The sequence below is a fragment of the Vanacampus margaritifer genome, chromosome 13 (genome assembly GCF_051991255.1).
Source record: "Vanacampus margaritifer isolate UIUO_Vmar chromosome 13, RoL_Vmar_1.0, whole genome shotgun sequence".
NCBI lineage: Eukaryota > Metazoa > Chordata > Actinopteri > Syngnathiformes > Syngnathidae > Vanacampus > Vanacampus margaritifer.
The window spans coordinates 11651836-11677417 of record NC_135444.1 but is presented as its reverse complement, the minus strand read 5'-3'; the positions used below and the strand labels follow the sequence as shown (position 1 = coordinate 11677417).

Here is a 25582-nt window from a genome sequence, read left to right as displayed (position 1 = left end):
CTTGCGACTAGTCCAGGGTCGTAAGTAAAATGTACATACCTAGTCTGCAGGCCTTGGCCATATAATAAAGGACACCATGAGCTGCTATTGTTCTTCATTTTATTAAAACATTTTCTCTGATAATGAATGACAAATAAGAGTGCGAGCCTATGCTTGCTTTAATGTCAAACCATGTCAAACCATAAAATAGTTACCTACCGTCAAGCACAACTGCATATCAAATGTAACAATACATGTAAAAATAACTTAAGATGTTAAAAGGGCATTACAGAGGATGGTTATATAATTGAACCGTTTTAATTAAAATGATGATACAGTTTTTAATGACAATGTCATCATATTCGTGTCAAGAGACTCGAATGAGCATCACAACATTTGCTTGTATGTTGAAAAAGACACAACCACATCATTTATTAAATGGTATGGGATTATGACAGAAGATTAAAGTAACATGGCAAACCTATGGGACTACTGTACTGACTTTTACAAGAATCTTGTCAATGTTTTGGCACAGGTGATACCCTCTATTAGGGAGTGCAGCTTTACAACCGATTAACAAGTAAACATTCTGCATTTTGGTGTTTTTGTGTATGCCTCCCTTAGGAATGCCGAGCATACTGCCATTTGCTGCCCTCTCTTGTTTGACCATGAGGGACAAATGAGTTTGTTTTATTTTGTTAAAGAGAGACAACAGGGAACGTTTCCAGCAGTTGGAAGAGCCTCAGTAGTCATAAGCTGTAAAACAGAAACAGAGGCGCTGTTACCTGTGGCTCACTCAAACGAAGAAGCGGAGCATGCAGTCCACTCGGAAATGTGTCTGGACTGCCAGAAGGATCTTTCATGCAGGCATGCAGTCACACCAGGGTGGTCTTACTTTCTATCGTCAGGATGCAGGTGCTCGCCGCCGTGCCTCGGCTGTTCACCGCCTTGCACATGTACTCGCCCTCGTCCTCGGGGAAGGTCTCTGGCAGGTAGAGGCAGTACGTCTCCCCTCTCTCGATGTACTGATAGTCTTCACAGTCTTGGAGCATCTCTCCCTCAAACCACCAGGTCACCTCCGGCTTGGGCTCTCCGGTGATCTTGACCGTGAAGCGGACGGGCTCCGAGTCCACCACAGACTGGTTTTTGAGAGGTTTCTTGAACCACGGGGCGCCCGACCTGGCCTGATCTTCGTCGTCCTCGTAGGAGCCGTTGACGATGCTTGCCTCATCCTCTACGTCGTCCTCCTTTTTCTGTAAGTGGATGATAAAAATAAAAATAAAAATGAACCATGAAAGCATTCTCGATAACAGATTTCATGAATAGGAAAACGGTACCTTTTGAAGGGCGGCATCGATCTCCTCTTGTTCAAACTGCATCCTCTGTAGCTTCTGCTCCTCTATCCTCCTTCTCTCCTCATCCTCTCTGGCTTTGGCCATTTGTTCAAACCTGGCTCGCATGTCCACCTTCTGTTTGAAAGGAGACTCCTCACCTTTCGCCAAACTCATTTGGCTTTCATCATCCTCCTAAAAAACAACAACCAGGACTATTGTTATACCCCTACTACGAATACATACACCTTTCCGTTGATAAAAGCACTAGCCAGATGTCCAAGGGCAAGTGCATTAAACTTATTTTTCATTGGCTAGCATGGGTTCCAAGCACACAGAGCCGACATTAGATGGATGTTGTAAACCACTCTTGACCACCCAGTGTCATTATAAGCTTTGAACAAATATGACAGAGGCTGCAATAAATTTGTGTATCCACCTGTTGCCATTCATACAACAAAATAAGTCATGGTGTACTTCAGGTACTATTATTCATCTTTGTGTTCATTTAAATAGGCCCAGAATATCACATTGAACCAGTCAATTTGTAAGTAAATAGTGACAAAACCTAATTTCAGTATTCATATTTGCTATGACATTTTTGTAGGGATTGTTGGGTACCACTTTTTTTTTTTAGGCTATTACCGGTATAAGTACTCAAGTCTTGAGTAGTCACCGATACCAGATATCATACCATTAGTACTTTTGATGCATTAAATTTCCCACAAATACAATGACAGATCATTTTAAAGAAAGACATGTCTGTCCCAACAATAGAATACTGTATATAGTGGTGCAATGCAAAGATTTGAAGCCCGCACACTACGGTGGCTCAGACAGACCACACTTCGTAAGGCTACCATCAATTACCACCAATTATTATTTGGAGTGAGCGCGCGAGCAGGAGCAGTGGGAACAGCAAGCAAGAGTGGCTACAAGAACTAGCTGGAGCAGCTAGTGGAGAAGCTAGCAAAAGTAGCAAGAGCAAAGCAGAGGGAAACAAGCTACAAGCTAACCTTGCTCTCGAAAGATGTATTCTCACGGTATTTGTGAGTTCACAAACTCCCGAGAATCCATTGATTTCCACCGATACAAACCACTGGTGGTTCGGACCAATCACAGAGCGACATTGTATTTGGGGGCGGGATATGCAGCTGTGACGAAAACAAGAAGCGCCAAAGCCGTGGGAAGAAACAAACCAAACATGGCACAAATTAATTTGGCAATATATTGCCAGGCTAGCTACAAGCACCACCAGACGCTAACTAAGTTTGCGAAGTTCTTCTCCTTAGGGCAGGAGTGGACAAGTTCAGTCCTCGAGAGCCACTACCCAACCTGTTTTCCATTTCTCCCTCCTTCAGCACAGCTGAATCTAATGATCAGCTCATCAGCAGAAGCCTCATAACGATCCTGATTATGAATCAGGTTGGCTTAAGGTATCAGTAGCAGAAAGATGGCGGCAAAACATGTCAGCCTCTTGTAAGAAGCGACCTGTGTAATATAATTAGTGATTACTAGACGTATGATTATATTTTTTTAAAAATCCAATTTGATGTAATGAATTTTTTTGGTGTACATATTATTGAAATTAATTGTGTGTTTTTAAAATTATTGAATTATTACTTCACCACAAGATGGTGCTAAATAATACACACTGTTGCCCTTAAAATTGCATGAAGTAATGGACATTTTCTGTTCTGATCATCTCATATTTGTAGTTCCTGATCGTGAAACGGCCGCAAGAGAGCAGCCGATACTGGTACCTGGAACCGATACCTTAAAATAAAACTTGGTATTGGTACTCGCCCATCCCTACATTTTTGTTTTGTGTGACATGAGACATTTCTAAAATGAAATAGTTAGCAAAAGTTGGGAAACTGGTCTATATTTTTGCTACAGCTGTCTGTTTGTCTCCTCTTGGATAATATTTATCTTCAAACATGTCAAAAATTTAAATTCTGTACAGGAGATTCTTATTCCTAAATTGTAAGTCAGCGTGTCTCACTTGAACTGATGTATGGTTTTACGTGGTAGCTACTACTTTGAACTGGAAAACTAACCGTTGTTAACCAAGACAAGTAGAGCTGATTTGAGTCGGTAGTTGTTAGATTTGTGCAGAAGCATATGCTTAACCTATATTTATCATGTGCGTCTCCACACAATGTTTCTGAGATGACCTCACACAAACATTATTCGTAGCAAGCTAACCTACTATAGATCTTGCTCATACCTCCTGAAACCGTTCAGCTTCTCTCTCTTTAATTTCATCATCGGCGGCCTTCCTCCGAGCTCGCTCCATGTCAATCTTTTTCTGAATCTCCTCGTCAGTCAGCTGCTTGATCTTTTCAAACTTGGATTTCAGGTTCTTGGCCTGGATGGAGCCCGTCCTCTTGAGCTTGGTCAACTCTTCGTACTCACTATTTACAATGTTGGTGCTTTCATTCACTTCTTCCTGTAAAAGAGAGAACAAATGTTTGTTTGCGTTCCTTCTACCTCACATTTGGACGAAAATATGAGGGCAACTACTAGCCATTACATCTACAGGAAATGAAAACGGGAAAATACATTTGTAGAGTTTGGAGGTGTGTATTTTCAGTTTATTGAAGCTAACCTCGCCCATCTCTTGTCGGAGTTGTTCAAACTCCTGCTTCTCCTGCTCCAGTTTCTGTTTACGCTCCTCTGCCTTGCGTCTCCTTTCGGCCTCCTCTTTCCCCTTCAGCAGCTCCTCAAAGTTCATCTCCAGTTTTCCTGGGTGTAGCGCCTCCTGTGATTCCGTCCTCACTAATTCACCCTCATCATCTAGAACCTATAAAATATCCAAAATCAGATCAATAATGAAAATCAATAAAGCAGAGCCCCTACATTTGATTATTATCATTTTTTACCAGCAAATACATAGATATATGGTGTTTTGAAATAAGAATAGCACACAAGCACACATTCAAGACTACCACTAAAGGGGCATCTCAATAAATTGGAATATCATGGGAAACTTGATTTCAGTCGTTCAATTATAAAATTTAAACATTATACAGATTCAATCAACACTGCTACTGAAATAAAATGACTGAATTAAATTATTTGAGATGCACCTGAATAGTGCAATTTAAAAACAATTTGGTATTTGGTCACATAAATATGTTGCATAAAATAATATGCGTTATGTATTTCCAGTTTTCCAATTAAAAATGTGGCAGCAGTACCAAAGGTACAATTAAGTATGTAAATAATGAAACTATATTCATCATATAGGCTACATCTTGATCATCAAGCAGTGTAAACCCATTCATTCTCACTGTGTATTATGTAAAGTTCAAGCTGTTTAGTTTTTTCCTAAACCTTTCTATTTATGTTCATCGGGGTTAAAATGTATTTGAAGTTTGGTAGAAATATCTTACTGTTTCATCTCCAAAAGCAGAGTTCTCATGATCCGGGCAGGGGCTCTTAAAGAAATCATTTGGACAAGGGAGCAGCAATACAAAATAGACTATGTGAGCCCATCACAATAAAACACATTGATTGTTTAGGAATACAGCAGTTAGTGGGAAAGTTTGAGACAGTATTAGTTTGAAGCAGACTGATTTGAAGATTGTTGGCGTGATATTAAGTGTCTTATTTGTCCATGTGTAACAATTAATGTTAATTGAAAGAAGTCACTGCTCTTTTCCAGAAAATGGTTGTACAGTAGTTTGCGGTCAAATAAGGTGAAAGTGAATGAATCAGCCAAACACACACACACTCGATAGGCTGTGTTTGGAATCTCTCCCTATCAACTATATAGTGGCCTATATCGTGAGTTTGCTATTTTGCTAAGCTAGTTGGATATCTAGTGCGCTTACAGTAGATTCTCCCGTATAGTTTACAATGTATTTATTTGTTCAATATTCATTACAGAAGGCAAACCGGATGACGTTGATCGTTATAATCATGCAAAAGCAAGAACATATTTAACAGTTTGCATGAGTCGTGTTTGAAACTACTTCCATTTGAGTGATGAGTAAACAGTATAGTCTTCGATACAAAAAAATCCTTTCTAATGATTAGGGGGAAGGGATATGAGAGACAAATTCCAAACACGGCCATAGTCTTCGTTCGTGAGGACTTACCATGCTTTTGCGTGCCTCAGCAAAGAGCCTCTTCTCCTCTTCCAATCTTTTCTTGGCCTCCTCCTCTGCCTTCTTCTGTTCTTCCTCTCTCCTCTGACGCTCCAGCTCCTCAAAACTGGCACAGATCTTTCCCGGTTTGCTGCCCTCCAGGTTCAGTAAGGCCATCAGAGCCTCGTCATCCTCGTCAACAAGCTAAGTGACAACACAAATGAAACTTAAACAGGAAGTCTCTAGAACATATGGACTAAAGTACAGTGGCACACTAATTGATCACTTGCTACCTTTATGCACTAGGAACAAAAAAGGGCCTTTGTAAAAACATGGCGCAACTGTTTAAAGTTGTTGGATAATGTCAGAGAAATTTACCATGCTCCTTCTTGCTTCGGCAAAAGCTCTCCTCTCCTCCTCCATTCGTCTCTTGGCTTCTTCCTCGGCCTTCTTGCGCTCCTCCTCGACTCGTTGCCTCTCGAGTTCTTCAAAGCTCAACCTCAGTTTTCCGGGTCGGAAGTCCTCTTTGTCATCCTCGGATGGTGCTTGAGTGCCGTCCTCATCCTCATCCTGGAAAGACAAAAATAAGTTGCAAGCGTGTATTAAGCAGGCAGAAGATATACACTCATTGGCCACAATATTAGGCACACCCATCTAATGAGATCCTGAAGAAAAAATTCTGAACAGTGGTAATATTTTGATTTTGCCAGAAAGTGAAATTAGATAAGGTAATCAAAACAAAAGATATTAGTTACCGCACATGCACATTTCCCAATTGGTAAAACAATTACTATCTTCATTGTTTAAATGCAATGTAATAGCCATTTGATAATACTACATTTTGTCCACGGTTATTTTGTCAGGTTTGTGAAGCTAAAAAAACAACAACCAAACACTTATTTGAATCAAAAACATTTACCAAACCCAGTCGAGCTTCCTCAAAAGCTTTCTTCTCCTGTTTGAGGCGACGTTTGGCTTCCTCCTCAGCTTGCTTTCTTCTCTGCTCTTGTCTTTCCTTCTCCATTTCCTCAAACGTCATCTTCAGCTTTCCCGGAGACACCTGCGACTTCTCCACAGGCTTCTCCTCATCATCCTCGTAGAAAAAAAAAAAGACGATTAGGAAGGTTTGAAGCTAGCTGTACTAGTAAAACGTAAGTATTTATTTGTCTATATGTTCCAACCTCTGGGACAATCGAGCTCCGCTTGGCCTCCCTGAAAGAGCGTCTGTTTTCATCATAGCGTCTTTTCTTCTCTTCCTCCGCAGACTTCTTCAGCTCCTCCTCTCGACTCCTCTCCATGTCCTCAAAGTTCATTTTGATTTTTCCTGGAGCTCGCGACGACTTAGCGGGAACCACCCGTACAAGAATGCTGTCATCACCTTCCTGTAATTTACAGTTTTTATCATTAAACGGAAAGTCAACCCCCAAAAATAATTTTCTTGACAGTAATATGTTCTATGCATCCCCAATAGTCTAAATACGGTACTCTTGTTAATATTGTGTTAGTGGAATATGAGTTAAGCAGCAAAAGCCAGCTTTTTTTTTTTTTTTTATCAATATCAGATGGCGGCCATTTTGCCACTTGCTGTCGAGTGAAAATGGCATCACAGTTGCTCAGGTCTCAGGTAACAACTAATCACAGCTCAGCTTCAGAAAACAGGTGAGCTGTGATTGGTCATTGCCTGAGCCCTGAGCAACTGTGATGTCATCTTCCGTTGACAGCAAGTGGCAAAATGGCCGACCCCTGAGATGGATAAAAACACCTGGATTTTGCTTCATAACTCATATTCCACAATTGTAATATTAATCAGAATGTCATGTTTAGATAATTATAATTATACAGTAATTTGTTTTATGCAGCCCCATTAGTCTAAACACAGTATTCTGATTAATATTGCGTTTGTGGAATATGAATTAAACAGGTAAATCCACTGTTTTTATCTATGTTAGGGGCGGCCATTTTGTCACATGCTGTTGACTGAAAATGACTTCACAGTGCCTAAGGTGAATGTCACTTGACCAAACCAAAACAATATTTCAACATAAAATTTTTTTGTTTAATGCATGTTTATCCAGACTTTATGGCAATTCAGCACCATATGCCTTTCAGTGCTTCTCTAGTATTTTTTGTTATGCCCCCCAGGAAGACGGAAATATTTCATCCCCCAACCCCACCCGCCCCACCCCCAACTCTCTCTCGTGACTATAAATAATCATTTATCTATAAAATTGTTGAAAATACGCCTCTACAGAGTATCTAATACTCTTTGTGCACTCTAACAATGAGAGTGCCACTGCCACCTACTGTAGTGGATGTATAACTGCACATTATTCCAGTATGGCACAAAACAAAAGAAGTTTCGCACAATGTTTCAAACTTCATTCCCCCACATTAAGAAATGCCAAACCAGTCACAGACATAGTTGCGTGTCTGAGAGCGTTAGGGTGAGAGGGTAACTCTATTGAGCCGGTGTGGCCATTTGCAGTGTGTCAGCATGAGTGTCAGTCAAAGATAACGCAGTCTAATTTTGGTTACACAGTAAGGAGGTCTACAACCACCAGGAGGTGTTGGGAAACAGTTGCCAGTCATATGCTGTCTACACCTGGCAGCTCTGCCAGAGTGCTGCTCCACTTGTTTCTCAATGACCAGGTCAACTCTAAGCAGGACACACATTAGACAATAATAGGTTGAGCTAAAATAGGATGTACGAAACGGTCCCTGTGAAGACACATAAAAGTACTCTTCAAGCCTTTCCTTTACCATCATAAAGTTAATTTTGGGTAAAAATCTGAATAAAACTGAAATTGTGTAAATGATATGTAAATGACAGTCAGATGAAATAAGGATAAGTGCGCTCAATGTTTGTTTGTGTAAAAAAAAAAAAACACTATTCTTGGTGTTATTGTCTCTTAAATAAGGGTTTTAACTGTTTTTGCCTGCACGATGAAACAACAAAAACTACTAAATGGGTTGTTAAATTAGTCATTTTAAAAGCCGTTTTTACAATTAACCCTGAGAACTACTATAGAACTTAACTGCAGTTGTTCTCATAAACTTGCAATATTGTGTCGTATTGTAATCAGATATAATACAAAGTGTTGCTAAACTACAAAGTCGGAGCATGTTTATGGTTTGTAATCGCCTGTCTGACACCGTTATATAACCATTGCAGACTGTCTGAAGGTACAAACACTTTATTTGCTGAAAATTCAATTGCTTTTTACATATTATGTACAAATTATACAAAGCCAGCAATGTTTTGTAGCAGAGGAAGGTTACTTCTTGGACAAGCTCCATTTTCTCAATTTGTACTTACCTCAACTGCCTTCTTGGCCAATTCCCTTTTAATTTTGTCTTTTTCCAGGTTGTCTTGGGTTTCCCTCCTCTTTCTCTCGCCTTCCATCTTCTTCCTCTGTCCCTCTTGCCTTTGCTTTTCCATTTCGGCAAACTTCCCCTTCACACTACCTGAGGATTCAAGAACACAAACTTAAACTCTTAAACTTTCATGTTCTATATATATATATTTTTTTGCAACCGAGTGCCTCACCTGTGATTTTGGGGACGTAGGATTTCTCCACCTTTGCCGGCTTCACCTCCTCGTCCTCATCGCTGGAAGCAAGAAGTTCTTTTATCTGCCGAGGGTCGATTGGAGAAGGAGTAAGTAAGTGTTTACACTTTAGACAGGATCATCTCCTCAGTCGCTCAGGAGCCATGCTGCTCTCCGCAAGAACAGAGGCCTAATCCCTGATAATAAGTGGGTCATGTGATCTACAGGTGGGCTTTTGATTGGGCTGTTGCACGGAGAGCAGATGAGCATATGATGTGTGTCCAACCAGGCCAGTTAATGAAGGGCAAGCCACATGGACGTTTGTTCTGCTCAGGTATCACTGATAATCCGCTCTCATCCCAGTGTATTAATGCTTTTACTTCAGCACTATCCTATTCAGGCTCAGTTTATCTCAACAGGACATCTTTATGTCTGTTGTTTTCATTGTGAGTCTTTCATTGTGATTCAGTTTGATATGGTAGGATTAAGTTCGAGAGGGTATGATGCAATGACTTCATTGTTGTCATTTTACATGTATGAATAAACTTGAACTTGTCAGTACCGTCAATGTGGCATAAATCTCTCCATTAAAAGACAATTTGATACATATATCAATATATTTTAGGAAATTTTTGATTTGATTCGCATTTTATATCAAAACCAGTTTTCCAATGCAGTTTCTTATTCCACTCTTAGTATACATATATGTCGTTTTTTAATATTGTCATTTCCAAATTCATGCCAATACAAGTGTGATTTTAAAAACAGCAAAAAATAAATCCCATCTCAACACACAAAATTAGACATATCTCATTGGTGAGCTATTTTTAAAATAGTTAATGTGGTCACTGTGGGGGGCACAACGTTGGTGACCCCTGCTGTATTGTTTATATATTTTTTCCCCACTCATGTAGCTGCTGCATATGGCAACTCAAATGCTGTATGACGTCAAAATGACATGCAGTAGTGCAACTAACATTAGCATATTATAATTTTATTAATTTAGTTTCTATTTGGAGTGTGTCATCTTTGTCTTTAAAAAAAAGTATATTACTAATTTGTTGTTACTTTAACAATTTTTAATATAGTGAAGAACTATGGTGTTAGTATAGCCTGTAAAGTTTTCATGTTCTCTAACTATTGAGACAAAAGTTAGAATCTCAATTTTCAAAAACATGCATGTTAGGTTCATTGAAGGATCTACATTGTCCATAGGTGTGTGTGTTTTGTTTTGTTTTTGTTTTTTTCTTGGGGGTGGGGGTCTATAAATTCACTGTGAGTGGCTTGTGACCAGTTCAAGTGGTCTCTCACCCTAAGTCATCTGGGTCTGGCTCTAGCTAAAGGAACATTTTAATGACAAACGATGAGTGCTACATAAAATGGATGACTGGATAGATTATTATTTTAACATTTGGGATGAGGGTTGTACTGAAGACTGAATTCATCATGCACTCTGTGTGTTCAAGGGTTATATTATATCAGGTGTCCCAAAAGGCACGATACACTTTTTTTTTCTTCAGGAATTATTTGGACCAACATAAGGCCATCAGCATTTGACAGCTTAAACTCATTTCCTTGCCCATGGCTCACCAATTGACATTGGAGTAATGTTGCAAAATTGCTAACTTACAAGACATTTTTCTGTCCCTGACTGCAGTTCAGCGCCATTTGGAGAAGCTTTATGGCCATCACACATAATAGATTTACAAATTTCTCATAACAGGATCTGTCCCTGACACATCATGGACCGGTAAACCTACTAATACCACCACTGATGAAAACACCAAACTTCTAGAGCAGGCATTCACGCAAAGCCAGGGAAAGTTTGCCTAGAGGGCTCCACTAGAACTGAGCATCAACAAAAGTTGCTGTCAGTTGGACAGCCATGAGAAAGGGAATACTAAGCTTGCAAAAAACTGGATGTCAAACCCTGTCTTGATTTTAACTCAGGTGTATGTGAATGTACCACAAAAACACATTACAATGTTAACAAAAGAGCAAACAATGTGTGTTATACTCTCACGGAGAGTGGAGGCCGTGCCCAATCCATCACACCATGCGGGTCACACTCGCAGGTGTGGGCTTATCGGGCTTTGACCTGCTGCTTTCTGCGGTTCCACTCCCTCTCCTTGATGTACTGATCTTTCCTCTTCTGCTGCTCGCCCTGGTTCCTCTGCCTGCTGCGCTCCTCCCTGGCCTTCTGCATAGCCTCGAACTTTCCCGTCACGTCGCCTTTTTCTTTGTTCGTGTTGGGCACGTAGCTTCTGGCCACCAATTTTCTGGATCTGAGCAGTTTCTGTAGTTTAATAATGGAAGGATGAGAAAGTTGTGGAACTTGGTTGAAGTGGATTTTATGACTGTCTCACCTCTTTTTTAAGCATAACATCAGAAATATCCTTTTCTTCAGTTGTGTCAGGTGCCGCTTCCTCCGCCTCCACAACCTTAGTGGCTTTCCTTCTTCTATTTTTGTCACCACTAGCTTTGTCCTTCCCCTTGTGTTCCACGCCGTTCACATGTGCCTCGCCAGCCTTTTTCTTCTTTGCGTCTGGCGTCTCTTTCTTCTTCTCCTCAACCTCCTGGCCATCTTTCTTGCTCACATGTTCCTTTTTACTTACGACATCTTCCATGTTGACCACAGCCTCAACCTGCGCCGCCTCAGCCATGTTTGGACCACAAAGACAAGCTGGTTTTAATGTGAGCTGCATAACGAAAGGAGGATGACACAAAAGGTTAAGACAGGAAAAACAAATATTTTTAATTTTGTCCACAATACTCTTTTTTCCAGGATCCTATGTGGAGCATGATTTTTATTTTATTTATTTTTTTAAATACCACCATTTCAGTGAAGCAAACGGCCCCACTCCTCAGTATGTTGGGGAAGACTTCAATTGTAGCATGGAGCTGGCTGCTATTTATAGCTTATTTTGAGGGCTGGTGCGGGGTCGGGGGTGCATGTGATCATGGCTATTTCTGATGAGTGATGGGCAGATGCACAGAGCTCACTCTGGCACCCACATGCCGCCCCACAGGCCCTTGACAAAATGGCCAGACTGGCCAGACAACACCGAGGACGGTCAATCGGCCATCGCTAAAACCGCCGTTGCTTGTCAGTGTCGTTAAAACACCTTGTGCTCAAGTATGAGGATCATTGTGTGGTGAGATTTATCATAACAAAAAAAAAAGTTTCTGTTAAGTTAGGGTCTCATATTATAAAGCATTATTGCATATATTCCAAGTTGTGAGTCATGTTTATAAATAGAAATAATACTTTAAAAATTATTACTGATTGGTTTGGATCATTCGCATGGTTTTCCATATTGTGAGGCCTGTGGAATCCAATCATGAGCAACAAATATGATTTATTGCACTATAGGTACTGTAAAACCTTTACATTTGTGTGCAGTCAAACCTGTATCATTTATATTTGGGAACATAACTTATTGTAGTAGAACAACCTTACAAAAGCTACACAAGTACAACAACAAGCTACAATGATTGCAACCAAGGAGGCCTGCTTTAGGCTAATTGACCTTTGAATTCAATTTTACACTTTTGTATTTTTTCATTTTTTACCTTTTATTCCCCTTAGTAATAACACAAAACTGTAGCTGCATAACATGTATACTACACTCAAGTATTACAATTGAGTTTACCGTTTTCTTTTCCCACAGTAGCAAGCAACCCACCTGGAATGAGACTGAATGAGAATGAAGACTTACCTTTTAGTGGGTGTTTTTCTCCCAATAAGAAAATAAATAAATAATCCCCAGAACACGATCGTGTGGAGCCAAAGGCGTCTGCAGTCCGGTGGTGCACAGAGAAGCGGAGTGGCCGCTGTTGGTGACGCGCACTTTCCATTAAAAAAAAAAGTTGGTGACTTTTCGTGGACACGCATTCCACGCTCGTTCCCGCTTCAGCTGTTGCCTCGCGCGCGTGCACGCGGACAGACGCTCGTCCCGATGGTCTGCAGTCGCAGCTGCAAAAATACGTGGAGCCTAAAATACAAATAAACGTATATGCCCTCCTTGGATTGTATATTGTTTGTTTATATTAATAATGACTTTAAAGCATTTGTAATGAATGTATTTCTGTCAGCGTCACTCAAACAAAGCAAATATCGTTAGCTAACTGCTAGATGGACTTGACCTATAGTATAGAGGATACGTTAACTGTTAGCTTATCTGGTAGCTATAGCACTTTGTGGTTAGTTGTCATTTCTATTTATGAATAACCTGAACATATTATAAACACACTCAACTCAACCACTTAATTGTGTCTATATGGAGGACCAAAATAAATAAATGAATACATATCTGTGTCCAGCAACAGCTAAGTTTAGCAAGCTTCCTAATTGACTATTGTTTCGAATCACGTCACAATCGTGGAGAATTACAAAGGAAAATATTTTATAGATATCAAATAACTGGAGGTCTGGAGCTCTGACTTTAATCTGAAGAAAATGCTAATATTTGGTCCAATTATTAGTATTGTGTGTAACCCTGTTGTGCCAATGAGTGTATGTTGTCCAAATATGTTCATATTCATTCATATATTATAGGCCTATTCATAATTGTCAGAACTAGTAAAAATGCATTTATACTGGGTGAATTAGCTGATAAAGTCTATTTCATTGCAGCTGTTTGTGTATTGAAGTCAACGTTCTGGAAAATATGACCCTCAAGCACCGCTATCTCCCTCTTGGCCAGTTCCAGCTATTAGGATTCCTCACTAATCAGAGACCAGCGTGCCTTCCGTAATCTAAATATTACTGTTATTTTATTTATTTATTTTTTACTATAACGTAACAGGAAGCATATTGTCCCACAAATCATCATCACATGATGTTTTTGAATGTGGGCGGAATCTGCAGACCTGACAGAAAACTAGGGACAACATGCAAACTCCACCGCTAATGCCATAGCCCAGATTCGAACCAAGAACCTCAGAACTGTAAGGTATATGTAATAACCATTCCTCCACCTGTGCTTTCCAGCCAAACAATGCAATTAGCACATCATGCCAGAAACTAAGACAACTGGTGATTGGGTTCAAGTATAAATTAATTTGGCATGCATGCCTATTGATGTATATTAAAACATGCTCTGCATCACTCAGGGCTAATTTACTGTGTTCATTAGAATGTTGTCACCTGGGGAAACCCCAACAGGTGAAAACTCCAGCTTAATGTGTACTTTGGGAAATCTTTGGCACAACAGTGTGAACATGAATTATGTATATCTATTATTGCATTATTAAATGATGTGATTCAAATTCAGTGCACTGCCTGACAGACAGAAAGGTTTTTTCTCTCCACACCTCTTGAGTTCTTCCCCCATTGTGTATGAAAGTTCACGCTTGAGTCCGTCTTCCACTGTTTCGAGTCCAGTGGGGCATCAGGCACTACAAGGCCGCTGCTTTAAATAGCACCACAGCTGTGGAAACTAATCAACACTGTAAGGACAGTTAAACTGAGTCAGACCGGGCTCTTCCTCTCAGCTGCTGGGGCACAACACCAACAGGCCTCACATTTTCTTCTTCTTGTGGTGGTACAGCCCACATACACACATTGACTCTGTGCTAATAAATATCTGTTTATGTCATAGTAAGGACGAGTCATCAAATACATTATAAAATGCAAAAGTTTTAACATCACTCAGTAAAAACAATAGTCAAACTGTCACCATCATAGAACTTATTAATTGAAGAGGCAATATAAAAATAAAAATAATAACATTCTGTGTGCATAGTTAACCACAATATAATACACATTTTTAAAAAGAGCTGTTTTTCTTAGTTAATGTTTTTTTTAATGTATCATCTATTTATGATTTATGTGATGATGGCCATAACCAGAAATGAGACATGCAACATTATATAGGGTGTGGTTAGGCAAACCACTAGAGATAAGAAACCATGTTGTTGTTGTTTTTAGGTTGGCTGGTTATTTTCTTTTCTTTCTTTTTTTTGTATTTCTGTGAGTTGCCATGCAGTACCCTTGATCTGCACAAGTCGAAAGAAATGTCATTATTCAGCTCAGCTCAACTTCAGCTGTTGCAAGAGGCAGAACAGTTCAGCCGCTCAACAGGTGCTCACATAGCGTAAGCATACAGTATCTGATAAATAAATCACATTCAAGTTTGCCTCTGCTTCATGTCATCTATTGACCATTTGCGCCGACGTCACGTGATCACGTGACTGCACTATGACGGACGGCGGAAGGAAATGATTGTTGAATGGAAGTGGACGTGACCCGGAGTGACTTAGTGATTTAGCGACTGATATTTTATTAATTAAAAGTTATTATAGCCCATAGAGCCACGGAATCTACTACTTCAAACGAAGTTCGCCTGTCAGTCGAAGTTGCACATTTAATTGGGACTCATACTACTCTGTCTGTCTGTACAACCGACCACACAGCAAGATATGACCATTTTATAAGATAATCGATTAGATAAAGGACTTTACGCTGTACGAGATTCAATGGTTACAATACAGGCAAGTGTCTCTTTTGCCGTCTAGCGTCCCTTAGGGGGCGTTCCCATGAGCGCTGTGACGTCACGTGCAAAAGATCCAGATCCAGAAACATCTTTAATGGACATGTATGTGCCAGGATGTATAAACAAGGAATTTGTCTACAGTAGTATGAGCCACACTAGTGTTATGGTAACAAGCAACAAAAAAAAAACATATGGGACATGACACATAAGTGTCTTGCTCTACGTAATGTAATTTGCCTGTCCTTGTGTATAGTTTTTTTGCAGCGTGCAAGTCCTCAAGAATGGGTAGGAGGATCAATCTCTACATACAATAAGCGAAGTGCGCATCTCGACTGCACGGTCCATTATGAGTAGCGGCGTGGTGCATTGTGGGTAGGCTAAACTACCATACGGTTATTGGAAATGAATTGGATCCACTGGATTTACTAACTTCGGGAGTTGACTTGCAAGCTTTAAGGTGTACAGTTACGCAAAGACTGTCACCACTCTAATCTCCGCCATTCAAATGAAGGTTAGTTGGTAGCCTCGCTTTTTTTCCACGCATGCGCAAACGTAATGCGCACTTCACTTATTTGGAATACCTTACATACCGTTGATTTCAAATTTAAAACCCCTAAATCACAGGTGTCAAATTCAAGACCTGTTGGCCAGATTGGCCCACTTCATCATTTTATAAAATCATTTATTTACATCTACTGTCTTAATTTACAAATTACTTACTAAATTTTCAGACTTGGGTAAAGCATATTACGCATGCGCACATTTATGATCGTTTTGAACAGCTTCCTTGTCCGGGAAATCAATTATCGCGAGAGGACAGTTTCCTCGCATGCAATGCAGTCCTGTGGCAGTGGCAAGGGCCTAGTGGAATGTGAAAGTACAAGTTGTATTGCCTCCACTATTTTTTCATTTTTCTTTTTTTTTTTTTTGACAACACCCGCTGCACTATTTTCGAGACAGCACACCTCCCCTCGTAACCCTGCCATGTTTCGACACATTAGGGAAGCTCTTTAAAAATGGTAAGTTTCACGATATAGTCACTACCGCTGGCTAGTATTAGCATGTACCTTAGCCAGTTTATCAACAAGCCGAGCGTTTGACAGCTGAGCAACACACCGAGCTAGCGTTAGCATTAAGGCGTTAGCTCGAAACCAGAAGAAGTGGGCTAATCGCATTCGGGTTGCTACTGTTGAGGGAAAACGTCACAATTCACGTCTGCGGTTGTTGCAGGAAGAGGTTCACTTGCGTGGGGCAGTTTCCCGGCACTTTTACAATTCAACTCTGGAGCATTAGTGCTGATCACTAGCCGCTTAGCTAGCCGTGGCATGTCGTAGTTTCTTAGTGTAACAGTATAGTGAAACCATAAACAAGGTAATTTTAGGTACAGTTTGATATAATTGTATGATCATATGACTAGTTCAACTGCTCCTTTCAGCGATTAAAATAATTGAAAACCTGCTTTTTGACTAAGTGGTTCTCTGATCTTCTCAGTCTCAGCTGACTCACTGACTGTGGCACATTTGACTGGCACCCCGTCTTAATGTGATGTCTGCACGCACTCCCAGTTAAAGTGTTTTTCTCTTGTTTGCCTTCTCAGCCTCCTTAGGGGATGAGAGGACATCGGCCCTTTGAGTGTCTGCGGCTGTGGGATCGTTGACTCTGTGGCTTGGCGGGTGTGTTGGGTCAGGATGGCGCAGGGAGGCTCTCAGCTTGATTATCACATCCTGCAGGACCTCAAGCAGCGCTTCCCCGAGATCCCAGAAGGAGTGGTGTCGCAATGCCTTCTGCAGGTACATGCATAAACCGGCAATCCTTGTTAACGAGTCATGTGTCCGTGCCCATTCTTCTTGTCTTTCTTTGACACCACCTCAATTAATTGTACTCCGTTGTAATCTTTACATAATTCTGACAAGCATGGATTTATTGAACACTTCTTTAGGTTCACCTGCACAAGTTCATGCTAGTGTCCAATTTTTGTTCTTAATTTCATGTACATTTCAAGTGACACATACCATATACGGCTGTTTACATTGGCAACATACACATAACAGTCTGCATGCGCAGATACCCAAATTGTATGCAAATAACTCCACAAGTGTCAACACCAGGCAGTGTCAACACCAGGCAATGACAACACCGAAGCGTTGCGTCCCATTATGGTCTTCCTCCAAGTTGTTTTTTGTTTGTTTTTTACATCCTATCATGTACTATCTAACTATTTCCTTCACCCCATTTTGCTGCAGCCGATTAGGTTTCTTATCTGGTCAAGAAATCATAGCCGTCATTTTTGCTCATCCCGTCCCTCGTGGTTGTCACATCCATCCCATTTTAGTAATGGTGGGCTGAAACGTCATTGCCGTGGCTACTGTGAGCATAATGTAAACGTAACCTAAACAGTAATTCAAGTAATATTAAGCCTAAGATATGGTTTAGTTGGCTGCACAGTTGATTTAAAGGAGCATAAACTCTGTATTACTCCGCGAAATGCCATTGGCATTTATTTGTAATAATGGGCACGCTGCTAATGTATTTATGCTGCATTCGGGCAGGGTGGGAATTAAGACTTTCTGACCTTTATCCAGGAGGGAGGTTCGATTTGCGAAGTTGGGGGGGGGGGTTTCACCGACCACCATCAATCTGAGTTCCTTCAACAACTGCGACCCACATGGGGACACAAACCGTGAATGCCAGGCAAAACATAATTTGTACAATTATAAACATATTTTTCTCTTTATTTATTGTTACATTAAGTTATTTCATATAAGTAACTTTACATAACACAATGTGGTTCTTTGTACTGACTGCGTTAACCAGGGCAACAAACAATTAATCAGAATTGGCCATCTTTGTTGTTTACATTCGCCTCGAACGCTTTGAACTCGGACCTGGGACAATCCAAGTGGCATAAATCCAACTTCCCACATTTCTCAAATGCAGTATTAGACCATATTTAATTTTTTTTGCTTTGCAATCTCCGACCACAATAACACATATACATTATTGGTAAATCAATATACATGAGTGTCAATAAATGTCTGTCTTTTTCTCAAAGAGAATTGTTGATATAGGATGTCTTTAGGTTTTGTAGGTGTACCTAGTGATGGCAAAACGAGGCTTTCTGAAGCTCTGAACCTTTTTTGAACATTGTCATAAAATGGTTCACTACCCGAAGCTTCATTCAGTACCCTTGGGTGACCTCTAGTGTCAGTAGGGATAATTGTACATTTGGGTTTATCATCCAAAAGAAATATGTGACATGCTTCTTGTGAAAAAAATAAAAATAAAACGGTAACATAATAATAATAATAATAAATAAAACAATAAAACCTAACGTCACAAAGTGGCAGTTACTCAAATTACTTGGCAATGCAACTGTGTTTTATGAATTTGTAATTTGTACCCCATCGCAGAAACTACACCCATTAGGCAACACTTAAAAAAAAAAAATACTTTGAAATTTTAATTGCCATTCATATTTTCTTTGCGATTGTGCTTGGAGTATACTGAGTGTTAATAGTTGACATTGTGCACTGAATTCTTGAGTAACTCAAGTTGTTTTTATTGAGGAACAACATTTTCTGCACAGAAGGGCCCAGTCGATTTTTATTTATTTTTTGGGAAACAACTTGCCCAGCCTTAGAAAACACCATGAATAGTACGTGATTGGATGACGTCACCACTGTCAGCGCAATCTCGGACTTAGTTGTCCTATTAATTTAACAAGTGGGAATTAATTGGTTTCAGTAGCGCTGCAAAGATGATGCATAATATCAACACAAATCATAACTTTGCGCGAGCATGTAGCGTTAAAAGCTCCGCTGAATCAGACAATTAATGAGTTCAAAGCGTGCTTCGGAGCTTCAGTGTTAAAGGTAGCATCACTAAGTGTACCTAATTAAGTGACCAGTGAGTGTGCACTGGTTATTAAAATGACCCACGGGAATAATACATCACAAGGATTGTGTTTTATTGCCAATATGAGGCAGTTATTTCTTACATCACAAACAGGAGCATCTGTACTTACTTGACTATGCAGGTGGAGTTGCTGTTGGATTAGTATTGACTATTGGCCATGTAGTAATTATTCCAGTAACGATGAGTTTCACTTCCTCCTTTAGTATCAGTCTAACCCTATACCATAAGGTGTGGAAAATATTTTGTAGCACAATGCTGTGTTTTCATACCTTGTAGTTGAAATTGTGCTTTCTGTTTTAGAACAACAATAACCTGGATCTCTGCTGCCACCTGCTGGCCCAGGAGAGTAATCGATACCTCTACGGAGAATTCCATCACAGTCCAGAGGAGGGGCGCCTGGGCCGAAATCACATGCTGCACATAAGCCTGGGCTACCCGGGCTCGGAAGCAAGCAAGTCGAATGGAGGAGCCGCCGCCGCTGCCGGAGCGGGGCGTTCCCTCGTTCACAGCACAAGTGACAGTCACATTGACCCCCAGAGACCCAGTTACCCGGAGCCGCTGTCGGCCCCCGCCACAATGGCCCCCACCCCGGGTTACAATCCTTTTTTCATCAACGACCACAGCCGTTCAGCCAGCACTCCCACTCCTCCGCCGACAATTCAGGGTATGTCCCCCACCTTCTCTCCTGTCTCACGGTATACTATGAACCCTATCACAGTCACCCTTTCGCAAAGTATACCCAATGCCCCGCAGGCTCTGCAGATAACCCCTGGGCACTATGCTAACAGCAGCAACACCACACTTTATATTCGACCCTCACCCTCTCAGAGCCCCCAGCCGTCACAGTGGTCCTCCTCGGGCACCTCTGTTTATCACCATCAGCAATCTCCATATAGTACCCCTACTTATGGCTCGCCTTACAGCTCCCCCCAGCATCAGCCCCAACCCCAGCAGACATCCCAGCACCAGCAATATGTCTTCCACCCTATTACCTCTCCGACCCTCCCCAGCATGCCCTACCATCACCAGCCACAACCCCAGCAGCAGACCCCCGTTTATAGGCCCTATCACCCAAAAAGCTCCCTTAAGAACCAGATAGAGATTACTCTGGAGGGCCCACGACCTCGCAGCAACTCCCCTGTGCACACCCCCCACCCCCAGGGAGCCCTTTATATGGTCCCCAGTACATCACCCGGCTCCCCTTCGAGGGGCGTTTCAATGACCGTGCCTGCAGGAGCACCACCTTTCCACCCCGGAATTTACCTGCCGCATCATGGCCCCGTAAGGCCCCGGCCCAGCTCCTCACCTCAGCCGGGCCAGTCGGCCTACACTTTCAAAATCAAAGTGTCTCCCGGAGGGCAGGCCCAGAGACCACCCAGCTCACCTCCCGTGGCAGAGGCGGAATCGTTGCTCAACATCGTCGACCACGGGGCCAGCAGCGCCGCCCCTCCGCCCATCCTCCCCATCTCGGCTCTACCGGGGAACGTAGCCAGTCAGTTGCAACAGATGCCCCGACGTTCAAGCTCAGGCTCTGATGACTATGCCTACACTCAAGGTATGGGGGCGATTGTTTCATCTGGGAAACTGCTGCTGTGTGCTCTTATTGGAATTGATTGGATTTATTGGAGGATGCAAAGAGGGGGTGATTGGAAAGTCTTTATTTTCTGTACTCCAAAATGAAGGCTTAAAAATGACACTTAACTCTCAATTGTGAAGTTCATAGGTCTTAAGCACACTGCAAACATAAGCAATATTGTTTTCTTAAATACATTTCTAAAAAGTGTAGAATTTGACAAATTAGTGTTTTGCAAATTGATTCATTCCATCATATAATCGAGTTGGGTTTAAGTGCCGTATCAATGGACCAAGGATGGGCAACTTAAATTCTTGAGAGGGCTACAATTTTTCTTCAGTGCAATTGGGGGGGGGGGGGGGGACATAAGACCATGCACTTCCTAAACAGATGTATGACAAAATTGATTCCTGGCCTTTGTTCAAGGTATTGGTCCTTGTGATGGCTACCCTCTTGTGGACATTTTATGATCAGGAGCTAGAAATGAGAAGAAAGGGGGGGGGGGTGTAAATAAGTATGCATCAAAAGTACTAGTGCTATTGGTTCTTATCTGTATCACTTACTACTTCAGTACTCGTACTGGTATCAGTCTGGGGAAAAAAAACCCCGAATCAAACATCTTTAATTTTGAGAGAAAAATGACTATTACACAAATTGTCACTTTTTTTTTTAACACCACCCTGTTTATGTGTGTTATTTAAATTTGTCATTTTCTTGAGTAGATAAGAACAAAGAAGTTTGCATTAATAAATGCTGCCATTTGCAAGCTGTTGTATATTAAAACAAATATTTTCAAAGTACTTTATGTCACTCAAGTGCGCAGGTGTACCATTTTGTGGTCTCTTACGTGCATGCATGGTAAGTGTAGCTTGCGGATATTATTTAGCGGAGCTGCATGTAAGATGGCAATGAAACCAGTTGATTAAACAGGTGGTGATGTAATGGTTGTTTAGCGCATGTCATTTACCCCCTCTTACTCCGTCCCTCTCCTTCATTGTCTCCTTCTCATCCAATTTCCCTGCAGCTCTCCTGCTTCACCAGCGAGCCAGGATGGAGCGTCTTCTGAAGGAGTTGCTGCACGAGAGGCAGAAACTGGAGCATCTCAAGTCGGACGTCAACAACATGGAATACGACGCTCTCCAGAGAGGCTTGCGAAGAGTCAGCTCGACCAGCTTTATTCCCAGAGTCAGTGATTGGCCACCTTATTCTGCTCGTGTTCAAAGCAGCTTTTAGTGTTTGAGCATCATTTCAATCCGTTTATGCTCGTGTCTTTGCATTATCTGCTGCAGCCTGAGGAGATGACTCGATTGCGGAGTCTTAACAGACAGCTGCAGATTGATATCGACTGCACCCTGAAGGAGACCGATTTGCTGCAGTCCAGAGGTACACGCACAAACAAACTGTGCACGTTACACATAACCCTGCATTGAGCTTTTTGAAAGCATTGACGTTCAAACAGCCAAGCCCAGAAGCAGGCAATTGTGTCCTAAGTGATGGATGAAGCTTCAACCTCAGACAGTTGCAGCGTTCCAAAGTGTTCCGATGATCCGTGAACGGAATTAGTCTGGTCCACGGGTGATTGCTTACTGGGTCAGTGACCAGCATGTGGCTGCTGTGTCATCACCACTCCCTCCACGCTCTCCCAACTGTAGGGTGCAGAACTAACAGCTGTAAAGCTTTTTGTGCAAGGGACAGCCCACCTAATTTATGATGAATGACTTTCCATAATGTATTTCCTCAAATAAATTCCCTGTCAGACAGCTTTTCATTTCAACATTTATTCATTTTACTTCTGTTCAAGTTTGCGCCTGTTTTTGTACTAGTGAGTCTTTCCCTTCAGTCTTCAATCTTAGGAAGGCATTTGAGACATCAAGAGTTGCAATTCTAAAAGATCAATCAAACCTCAGGTGAGATGATACCTATTAAAAAAAAAAAAAAAAAACATTATTTCAAACATTTATGGCCCTCAGAGATCTTTAAAAAAAAAAAAAAAAAAAACGGAATGGCCCCTTAGACTTGTCTCAGCATGTCACATGACCTGTTGCATGTAACATGGTAATCTTCTTGGTCCACAGGGAAGTTTGATCCACAAGCGATGAACAACTTCTATGACAACATTCAGCCTGGCCCGGTGGTGCCGCCCAAGCCAGGAAAGAAAGGTGAGTTCAAGGAAATATGCCTCTAGTTGCACAAAATTGTCTTCCAACAATTATTATGCAGTTCAAATTTTCATCAAAGGATACGTTCACTCTAAAAACACTCATTTAAAAATATCGTCTAAGATGTTTTTACGTTGCAGAAAGTTCAGTAAGTATCCAAGGATTATCTAACACATTCACCGAACCCTTCTTTATTGAAAAATCAAATTCAAGACATTTATAGAGCACTTTAAAAACAATTATTGCTGTTTGTTTTTAAGATGGAACCCAGGGATAGCAGATACAATGAAAACAGAGGCCCCAGAATTGAACCCTGTGGAACACCATATGATCCTTTATACATGTTAAATTTCATATTGCACATGTTCATCCAACCACTATTTTTTATTTTTTTGCTCAACATCGTATAAAGGGATTACAGTTACACTAATAAACAAATGACATGATGATCTAACTGCAGGGGTGTCCAAATCCAAACCTTGAGGGCCACTATCCTGCATGTTTTAGATGTTTCCCTCCTCCAACACATCTGATTCAAATGATCAGGATTGTTACAGACTTCTGCAGAACTTGCTGATGAGCTGATTATTTGAATCAGGTGTGTTGCAGGAGGGGTAAATTTGAGCCACAGGTGACAAAATATGGCCCTCGAGGCCACTATTATGCATATTTTAGATCGTTCTCTCCCTCAACACACTTGATTCAAATGATTGGCAACGTTATAAGCTCTTGCAGAGCTTCCTGGTGAGCTGATGATTTGAATCAGGTGTGTTGGAGGAGGGGAAAATGTAAAATGCAGGTGTAAAACTCTGGCCCTCAAGGCCACTATCATGCATATTTAAGATCTTTCTCTCCCCCAACACACTTGATTCAAATGATCGGTAACGTTATCAGGCTCTTGCAGAGCTTCCTGATGAACTGATCATTTGAATCAGGTGTATTCGGGGAGGGGTAACATCTAAACCTCAGTTGTCAAAATTCGGGTTTCGTGGGCCACTATCCTGCATGTTTTAGATGCCTCCCTCCAACACACCTGATTCTGATAATCAAGTCAAGTAAGGATAATTAATCATGGTTTAGATGTTTCCCTCCTCCAACATACCTGATTCAAGTCAAGTCGGGACCATTGATCATATTTCAGATATTTCCCTTCTCCAACACACTTGATTCATATAATCAAGTCAAGTCGGGATCGTTGACCATGTGTTCAGATGTTTCCCCTCCTCCAACACACCTTATTCAAATGATCACAATCGTTGATCAAATGATTCATTCAAATGATCACAATCGATCTTTTGAATCATGATGGTGGATCATTTGAATCAGGTGTGCTGGGGGAGGGGAAAAAAAAAATAGGCAGGATAGTTGCCCTCGAGGACCAGCTTTGGACACCCCTGATCTTAAGTGTGTTTCTCCCTGTACGTGTGTGTACGTGTCAGAAGGGGACCATTGCCCCAAGCCAGTGCCGGGGCCACAGAGGGACGAGGACTTTGAAGGCGCTCAGTGGAGCTGCGACAGCTGCACCTTCCTCAACCATCCTGCTCTCAACCGCTGTGAACAATGCGAGATGCCGCGCTACACATGAGCTCAACGTTTGCACCGTCATGCTCCGGTTCCAGTCCTTGGTCCACCAGCTCCAGAATCTGCAGGGCTTCTTCTTTTTTTTTTTTTTTTTTGCCCCTACCCAGAGGATCTCACCTCAATCATATAATATTTAAGACCCTTTTACCTGCTGAGGAAGAGCCACCAGACCTCCCCGCACACTCGTCCTGCTTTTATCTGCTATTCCTGTGCACTTTTGATTTTAAAAACTCCTTTTCAGTGGGGTTGGCGACTCTGATGGCTAAGAAAATAAAAGGCTCAGACTGTGGCCGTGGCTGTCACGGGGCATCCGAAAGGTCAAAAGCAAATAAGGAGTGAGAAGAGGTTGTGGTTTACCTGCAAACATTCCACGCAGAAAGAGCGACTGCCCTGTTTACGCAACCGGATCCATTCCTCAACTCAGAATGCTCTTAAATCCAGGAATTGTCCATTTCTCTCTTGCTGACAATGGAACCATGGAAGCAGCGTTGTAAAAGGTCTGACTAATGCAAATGTAGACTTTACACTGTATTTGGCTCTGTGTTAGAGCTGGGGGGGAAAAAACACTAAAAAATACATGCATATAAGTATATTCCTGGTACTTTTATGCATATGTCGTCACCATGTATACGTGATAAAAAAAAGACGTCGATTTCCTGTGCGAATGCCTCAACTTGCTGTACTTAATAAAGGAGCGGATGCTATGTGACTTGACCATGATCAGCTGGCACGAGTGGTTCGAATCATAAAGAAACACTTCACCTCCTGGTGCATGGTTATTATCAATCAGTCAATTCATGATAACGCCATTAGGAACGCAACAGGAAACTCACTCAAAGCCAAACTCTATTTATGTTGCACTTGATCAAAATTTGCTCTTTGCATTGACCCGCGTTATCTCCTATG

The 25582-nt window shown here is 41.4% G+C and overlaps 2 protein-coding genes across 4 annotated transcripts; one reads left to right on the top strand and one right to left on the bottom strand.

The window, feature by feature from the left end:
- Positions 1 to 82: 82 nt before the first annotated feature.
- Positions 83 to 12764, bottom strand: nexn (nexilin (F actin binding protein)). The gene is made up of 13 exons (XM_077585077.1): positions 12671 to 12764; positions 11318 to 11650; positions 11050 to 11247; positions 8952 to 9036; positions 8721 to 8869; positions 6586 to 6786; positions 6324 to 6497; positions 5783 to 5974; positions 5417 to 5608; positions 3922 to 4116; positions 3541 to 3762; positions 1317 to 1505; positions 83 to 1232 (listed from the first exon to the last, which is right to left on the bottom strand). The coding sequence occupies exons 2-13, from the start codon at positions 11612 to 11614 to the stop codon at positions 855 to 857; spliced, it is 2472 nt and encodes an 823-aa protein (XP_077441203.1). The 5' UTR covers positions 11615 to 11650; positions 12671 to 12764; the 3' UTR covers positions 83 to 854.
- Positions 12765 to 16262: 3498 nt separating this feature from the next.
- On the top strand, positions 16263 to 25396 carry tab3 (TGF-beta activated kinase 1 (MAP3K7) binding protein 3). Of its 3 annotated transcripts, none has more exons than XM_077583319.1 (7): positions 16263 to 16467; positions 17046 to 17238; positions 19664 to 20918; positions 21961 to 22121; positions 22226 to 22319; positions 23012 to 23095; positions 24538 to 25396. In XM_077583319.1, the coding sequence occupies exons 2-7, from the start codon at positions 17137 to 17139 to the stop codon at positions 24678 to 24680; spliced, it is 1839 nt and encodes a 612-aa protein (XP_077439445.1). In that variant the 5' UTR covers positions 16263 to 16467; positions 17046 to 17136; the 3' UTR covers positions 24681 to 25396. The 3 variants fall into 3 exon arrangements, with proteins under 3 accessions (XP_077439445.1, XP_077439444.1, XP_077439446.1); XM_077583318.1 differs by having other exon boundaries at positions 24535 to 25396; XM_077583320.1 differs by lacking the exon at positions 24538 to 25396 and adding an exon at positions 23356 to 24477.
- The last annotated feature ends 186 nt before the right edge of the window (positions 25397 to 25582 follow it).